We start from the raw sequence: 8,263 nt of genomic DNA, 5'->3' as shown, positions 1-8,263 counted from the left end.
AAAGTAAACTAAAAATTTGCTTATTTATTTATATAATGGCAGTGCATTTTATTTCTAAAAAGCAAATTACTGGTCATTTCTGTGCAGTTTTCAAACTTTGCAAAGCCATCCGGTGAGAAGATAGATGGCTCGCTGTGCAGCGTGCTGTTTCACACCTGAATTTGAATTACTTACTGTTTATATCAATTCTGTTGTAAAACCATAAAATTGCAGCATGTTGCATCCAGTAAAGGCTTTCCTACTGCACTAGTAATAAATTATGTGGAATTCAAAGAATATCATAATATGCAGTACATATGCTATATATAGACAGAATCATTTGTGCTGAAGATACAGTCTAGTGGACTTGTGGATCGTGGCAGGGAGTTCAACCCGAACATGAAAACCTTGAATAAACTAGCAAGTTGCACTCCAATGCTTCGTTCACAGTTGTTAAGGAACTAATAACTAACCTCAGCTGGCTTAGTTTTCCCAACATTACTACAATAAACAGTTTGATGGAGCATTTAAAGGATTTTGCATATCATATCAACCCCAAACCACATAAACAGAACATCTCTTTTTAATAATCAGACAATTACACCTCTATTTACAACAATGTTCAGCAGGTTCTTCAAAGTTCGGGTCACAAGCTGAGAAGCAAACAGTTCAACCAGAGTAACAACATTAAAAGCCCTTCATTCAGATTTTTTTCTGCTACCACTATTGATTTGTTGTGGTTCGAGGGGAAGCTGGAAGCTGCACCACACCCACTCCCACAGATGAGCAGCACTGCGAGGCTGTCAAGGAAAATATCAGGACTTCAAACGATCTGCATGTTAATTAACATATCCGGTTTTTGCACATGGAACTCGTCAACGTAATCGTACGACTTCTAATGACAAAAATGTCACTTTTGGCAGATGAATCTGATGTTTTCCTGACAGCAGTTTAAGGAATAGGTCATTCCTGTTTCCTGAACTCGTTGCCATCATCAAAAAACAGAGTGAGCCATCTGTGTTATGCAACAGTATTTAGAAGACAAGGAGCACAGTCAGTAAATTTCTCTCAGTAGCATCATGAGACAGACGCACTGATCCAGACTGAACCAGAATCATGCAGGTAAAGTCTGATGATGAAGCATCCTCTGCAATAAATAAACCGGAGGGTCTGACATGTCAACATTTTACATTTCAAAGCAGATTCTGTAGACAGAACGCCACGAAATAGCACGACACAGAAAAATGTGCTAAAAAATCTGAACAGAACATATTCAGGGAAGTCTCCAGAAAGTCCTGCAGCTGAACCCTGAACCCTGACATCGATCTGACCTCTGGCACCTCAGCCCCCGTGGTGAAAAGGCATGTTTGTGTTTCTATTGGGAAAACTAAACACTGGTTAAAGTCACAATGAAATAATAAGAGTAGTAATGATAATGATTTTAACAGTGTCACGTTTCTCTCGTTGAAACCTTTTACAGTTCACATTTATTTCCATGCACACTGTGAGAACATAATTAACAGTAAAACGACCAAATGTTTATGGACATAATATTATTTAAGACATTCAAAGCAGCACAGAAGCCATTACATATGTTGCCCTCAGTGTTTCTTTTTAACCTCCAAATCACTGACATTAAACCAAAATCTGCATTTTTGTTTTCTGTAGAATTTAAACCAATGATAAGAATAACATAATATCTAAATACTACATTTTAATATGTGGATTAAAAGATCAAAGACAATAAAACTGCATGTATACTCAGAGTATATGTGAACTAAAGTATTATTATGAGCATGTTTCTTCAGAAAAATGTCATTTGCCAATTACACACAGCACATTTACTCAAAGACAGCAGGCAAACTGAAGATTAGACTATAAATATACAATGGATAAAACCATAGTGACTCAGTTTTTTTGAGTCTGCATGTTAAGGCTTTAACTCTTGAGCCTGGAGTGATTCTATTTGGGAGTCAGGGTAGAGCGGTAAACACAGACACCTGCTAATTAGTGTTAATTAACAGACAAATAAAATGCTAGAATCTCGCCAAAACTGAAGCACAAACTTCTTGGACAGTCTGCAAACTATATCATTTGTCAGATTATTCCATTACAAATGTTCTTAAAGGCACCAACTCTGCATACACAGCTTAGGAATCAAGCAGCTGTACAAATTAACATTACAGGACCCAATTCTAATCAGAATTTGTAAGATCATAAAGTTATTAAAGTTTGCAGATTGATTCTGAAATTGAGGCGCTGCAGTATTGTCTTACTGGCAGTTCTGGGTTCAAATTTCCTGGTCAGCTAGAGGCCTACCTGTGTAGTCTGCATGCTCTCTCACAGTCCAAAGGTGTGCTTTATATGTTAACTAGTCATTTTAAACTTGCCACAGACATACCTCTCTGTGTCAGACTGCTCCCTGCACCTCACTCTATGGAGGCTGGGAGAGTCCGGCCAGAAGCACTTAGGAAAACTGGTCACCAAGCAATTGCATGCATATGCAGCAACCGTATTATTACTGGGAGCTGGCTGAGGTTTTTAACAGACAAGAGATACAACCTTTAATATAAAGCTACTGTCAAGCAAGCATCTTATTAGGCCTACTGTTATCTTTGATTACACATGACAACAGTCCTAAAGTTTTAAAAAAGGAATCGAGACAACCACCTGTGACCAGTAAGTAATTACAACAGGCTAAATAATCCATTGCTTTATGTGAACATTGGATTCGTGACTCAGTGTGCTCTAGTTAGTAAGGTCTTTGTCTTCGAGCTGAAAGTGAGAAATAAACTCCTTGCTCCTCGGTGCACAGAGGTGGAGAGCATTTATGTAGCATCTCCGGAAGTGGATCAAGCGAAATTTCATGCCCGGAGCCACGTTTAACAACCTTTTTTGCCACCATATTTCAAAATTAGCAACTGGCAAATATTAGCATTAGCAGCTTGGATCATTCCAGTATCTCAGACAGTTTTCCAATTCAGCATCATCATTTCTCCCTTTACCTTGAAAGCTACTTTTACGTTTCCTGTTTTTGCTGCTATTTTGATTACTTTTCTTTGCATGAGCACAGTTTCTATCTGACAGCTGTTGATGTTCATGACAAGAATCTTTCAGAAGCTTTCAAATGCTTTAGCTTCTATTTGTGGTCCGATTCCCTGTGTCCAGGAAACCATTTTGCATTCTGTCGATGGTGTTATTCTCGTTACTGTTTTAAATTTACAGTGAGCCATTAACAGGAATGTGACTTCATGTCTTAGCTTTGTAGGCTTACTGCTCGATTATAACTTATAAATTAAAATTTCAAAATAAAAGGCTTGTTAAGAAATGGACAGACTTTTTTGTAACTATTTCAAATCAAAGTATCTCCAGGTGTTATATGTATGTTAGGATTTATTCTCTATTATATTAAAGGTTTGTTTATAGAGATTTTGGTTCATATACTGTTGGTGGGGTGGATACCTGGTTTGACAACCATTCACATTTACACAAATGTGTGCGTTATAAAAAGAGGAAAAGCTCAATATAATTTCACACTTCTGCCCAATAAGAGAGTTATTACTTCCTATTAGCTTAAGGCAACGTTGTGTTTCAGCTGAAACAGTTGTTACCTGAAAACCGCCACGTATTCTAGAGAAAAAGAGAAATAAAAGCTTGCCTCTCATTGTGCCTGCTTTAAATAAAAGGCCTGTTTCGTTCAGCATCTGAGGTTACTAACGGCACCGGACACTATTTAAATAAACACAGTAAAAGCACTTGCTAATACAAACTGTGGCTAGCTTGTTTGAACGCTCGTGTAGTTTCTCATTCACAAAGAATGCAGTACATGGCACAGCCTCATTTTGGCTCATTTAAAGCTCTGTTTATTAATGTCAGCTCTTCTAAATGAGCCAATAAATTAATAAAAAAAACCCACTACGAACTATAACCGAGTACAGCCAGTGCAGTTTGGATTTTCATTCAGTTTTGCAAGCAATTTTCATGAAAACATACATTTCTTTTAAATGCATACGATAAAAAACTTGAAAAAGTTTAATTTTACCTTTGAGAACAAACCAGCTAAATCCCAGAAAGACAGTAAGTAAACGTGTGTGGCTTCTGGCCTAATACTCTTATGCACGAAATACTTGTAATGTTTTTTTGTTTGTTTTTTGCCATCTAGGGGTGGCATATGAAGCACAATGACTTTACAGCAACACTTCCACATTCAGCTATTCTCCAAAGATCACCCACCCACTCACCTGCTCTGAAATGACTGACAAGTAAAGGTACAGTTTCCCACAATTCTGTGCAAATGTTCATCAAGACCATCGATGAGTTTTTGTTTATTCTTTAGAATTTTTTGAAGACTGCAGTCACCTTCCACTTTGCATATCCATCCTACTTGTGCAAGTCACTGTGACACCCAACTTTTATCAGGCTGGTATCTAATTGTCAGTTTTTTCCTTCTACTTCTGTTGTTTAATGGCCACTGGCAAATAGCAAACACGTGGTAGGTGGGTAAATTACCGGCACCTTCCTATCATTATTAAGCCTATCCCATTCCCTCTTCTTTTTCCAACTACAATAAAGTCAAATTGTCAAGATGCTTTCAGAAATTTCATTGTGACTTTAAAAACAAGTCCTGCGAGTTTTTAAACGCAGCATACAAAGAAATGCTTTTCCTTCTACTCAACACTGAATTATTTTTAAAAAGTGGCTCCAATCCGGAGGTGCAGCATGTCAGACCTCTTAACTGTGGCAAATAAATAATCTTAAAAAGCTTCTACTGATCCACAAGATCATCTGGTATCCCGCAGGTCTACAATAAATCAATAAAACCCCCGAAGTTAGCCATTGTTTAAATATTGATACTCTATGTGTATTTACATGAAACCAAAGAACAAAAAACAGAAAAAATAGAAACACACTCATTGGCTCTCAGAAACAGGCTTTGACCCCTGACACTGCGAGGTCGGGCTCGTAAAGCTGGGTGATATCCCTCTTGCTGGAACAGGGCAGAAACACGAGCAATAAAGTTAGCTGAAACCAGATGTTAGGATCCTGACAGACAGCGGATTCATTATCGACACCGACTGCACTACAAGTCATGAGCTGATTACCTTACAATGTGCCTTGTGATTTAAAAGTCCTGCACTCTGTCAGCTGAGATCAAAGGCAGACAGCACAGAGGCTTAAAAAAAAGAAGCGCTGATAAACCTGAGATGAAACACAAGAATAAATCATATCATCTATTGTTTCTTTAACAAGGATTCTTGTCTGCTGGCAGAAAAACTTTCCAGGCCATGTTTAAAAAGTAAAGCTAATTCCTAAATCAACTTTTTCATGTGAAATCCGATGCTTTTTCAGATTTTGAGCTTCTTGCTAACACCCGAGAGAAAAATCCTCTTGATAAAACACACACAAGCTCCTAAATCTTCTTAATCTCTGGGAAATAAGTCCATCTGTTGTGCATTTTGAACCCATACACGAGCCGATGATGTGACGATTTTAAGGTGAATGATTTTTCCTACACTCGTTGGCATCTGGAGTTCCCCAAAGGAAACAGATCAGAAGTCTGCTTCAAGTGTTTTAACATTTTTTGCAACACATACTTCCACCCTGAAAGAACCAAGACAATTTACAGATTTACAGTCAGGCTTGAAAAGATTAATAAATTATTTTTTGCATCTCAGTGGATTGGGCAGCCCAGCTCACACTGTGCTATACTTTTTTGCATTTGGGAGTCATTAAATCAGTGCAGTGAGGCATGTTTATCAAATCCTCTGAACTTTCTTCATCAGTATCAAACTTATTATCTCCGTGTCATCAGCCTGCAGCCATGAAAGAGCAGCATCACACAGAGAGAATTTAAGAAAGTCCCAGCAGGAATGACGCGGCCTCCTTTTTCCACAAAAATCATCCTCTTAAAACGGCCAGGAAGCTTCTGCACAAGCGCCTCCCTGTGCTCACCGCAGGACCAAAAAGACCTGTGTCATGCTACGCAGTAGAGAGCAAAGCACACACAGGGGGGCCGATGCCTCCAAAGCGACCGGAGCGAATCCATCCGAGTCAAAGCTCATCAGAGCTCACACTTGGCATCGGGGATCTGGTCGCAGGCTGACGGGGGCTGGAGCCTTTTTGGCCTCCGTGCAGCCAAGGCAGGAAGGAAACAGTGGGCTAAAGAGGCGGCCGAGACCTTTACGGAAGACGCTGTTGGAGAGGCTATAGATGAGACAGTTACAGAAGCTGTTGCTGATTGCCAGCCATGTTGTGAGGAAGGACGCCACCTCGTGGTGATATAGGCCGGCGCTCTCTAGGAGAAAGTAGAGGATGTACGGCATCCACAGCACATAGAAGACACTGGTGATGCGGAAGAGCACCATGGCATAGCGTTTGTCCGGGCAGCCCTCGCAACGCTCTCCCCGCTCGCCTTTATCACCCTCGGTCTGCGGGCTGAATCGGGCTTGGCGTTGGGAGATCTCCCTCGTATGCTGCCGGCAGATCCGGAATATACTCCCATAGGTGAAGCAGACAGTAAGTGCAGCTGGTGCGTAGAGCAGCGCCACGATGAAGGTGCTAAATGCCGGGTTGGTTTTCCAAGAGAGTGCACACCACTTAAATATGTCCCCATGATAACCTGGTTTCCCCCAGCGGAAAAACGACGGCAGGAAAATCAAAGCAGAGTAAACCCAAATGAGCACGATGCACACCCTCAGGCGGCATGGGGTCACCAGCGTGGTGTACGACAGCGGTCGGGTGATGGCGATGTAGCGGTCCACGCTGATGCAAGCTAGCGAGGCCATGGAAACACTCTTCAGCACAGAAACCATGTAGCCGAATCCCTTGCAGGTGAGCTCCTCATTCAGGCCTCGAAGGTAGTGGAGGAGGGACATCGAGGGCACGAGGCAGCTGACGCCCACCAGCAGATCAGCGTACGCCATGGTTTGGATAAAGTGGCTGGTGGTGTGGTGGTGCAGCAGCGGGGCACAATGGAAGACAAAGATCACCACCAGGTTGCCGGCGATGATGAGCACAGTGAGGAAGAGGATGACAACCACCTCCAGCACGCAGGTATCCATGCTGTGGGAGTAACCCATGGAGCCCAGCAGGCAGAACGAGGGAGAGCCGCTTTGGTTCGCATCAGAGGAAGAGTTCATGTTTGGACTGGAGAACAGGGAGGGAGGAGAAGGGGGCGGTTTCAGCTCAACGCAGCCATCATCCTGTCATCCAAGTCTCTTTATTTTTTTTAACCCTGAAGTTGCAGCTCCAAAAACAAAGCATGCCCCTGTTCTTCTATATCAGCATCTTTTCTCCCTCAGCGGGCAGCGAGCCTGTCCTTAAAGTAGCAGTAATCCATCGGTGCATGCAAAACGCAGCCGGCCACTGCTGCTGCTGCTGCTGGGGGTGAAATATGTGCATGTGTGCAACCTCGAGAGGCAGAAAAAAAATTCCCCAATGTAGGACAAGAGATGCCCGTCTAGTGGTGCAGTGCAACCCGTCCTCCCCCTCACAGCTGTTTATCATACCCCCCTCCCTTGACTACAAATCCCGAGGTAAGCACTGTTCTCCAGCAGGCAGGAACCAAACAATTAAAAGATTGAAAAAATAAATAAAAAGAGCCATCCACTGGTACTCTTCTAATGCCGGTAAAAGGGTAAAAACGGGGAGAGGAAAACAATCCCAAAATTCCCAGCAGCTCCTGTGTGCCGGCACTGAATGCTTCCTCAGCAAAGAAAGTCAAGGCGGTCCAATCAAACGGCACATCTGAAGGTAGAAGCCTCATCCGCGGGTCATTAAAAGACAGATTTTCACGAGCAGACAGTGTCCTGGAATCCTGGAGGCAGGCAGGGCAAACATCCAAAGGTGATGGATAATGTCACTGGGAGCTCTTCTTGTCAGGCTCAGTGGCGGCTGGTCGACTTCCAGTGTGTGTGAAGATGGAGAGATGTGTAGTCATGAGTGTGAGAGACAGAGAGAGAGAGATGAAGGAGGTAGACGGTGAACTGCTTCTCCTTTCTGCTGTAGTGGCGATACAGTGATGATGCAGCGCTGCCACTGCTGCTTTCCTCTCCTCCCCCTTCACTCACTCACTCGCTCTCTCTCTCGCTCTAACACACACGCACACACACACTTTCCTTCCCTTTCCCCTCATTTCACTCTCTCGCTCTCTCTCACACACACACACTTCGCTTCCCCTCCTCCTCCTCCGTCCATGTTAATTTTTTACTTCTTTCTGCCTCCCAGTGTCCCCACTCTTACTGTACCACAATTACAGAACCGAGAAGGAAACTTTTTAAATAAG

At 42.4% G+C, this 8,263-nt stretch overlaps 1 protein-coding gene across 1 annotated transcript; it reads right to left on the bottom strand.

The window, feature by feature from the left end:
- Positions 1 to 486: 486 nt before the first annotated feature.
- LOC116316321 (probable G-protein coupled receptor 21) lies at positions 487 to 8,029 on the bottom strand. The gene has a single exon (XM_039620313.1). The coding sequence runs from the start codon at positions 7,116 to 7,118 to the stop codon at positions 6,048 to 6,050; it is 1,071 nt and encodes a 356-aa protein (XP_039476247.1). The 5' UTR covers positions 7,119 to 8,029; the 3' UTR covers positions 487 to 6,047.
- Positions 8,030 to 8,263: the final 234 nt, after the last annotated feature.

This window comes from Oreochromis aureus, linkage group 12, assembly GCF_013358895.1.
Source record: "Oreochromis aureus strain Israel breed Guangdong linkage group 12, ZZ_aureus, whole genome shotgun sequence".
Lineage (NCBI taxonomy): Eukaryota > Metazoa > Chordata > Actinopteri > Cichliformes > Cichlidae > Oreochromis > Oreochromis aureus.
The sequence above is the reverse complement of the archived record's forward strand: the minus strand, read 5'-3'. Positions and strand labels throughout refer to the sequence as shown.

What these genes read in the sequence shown, in the direction of transcription:
- LOC116316321 (XM_039620313.1), bottom strand. Translation starts at nt 7,118, where the DNA reads ATGAACTCTTCCTCTGATGCGAACCAAAGCGGCTCTCCCTCGTTCTGC.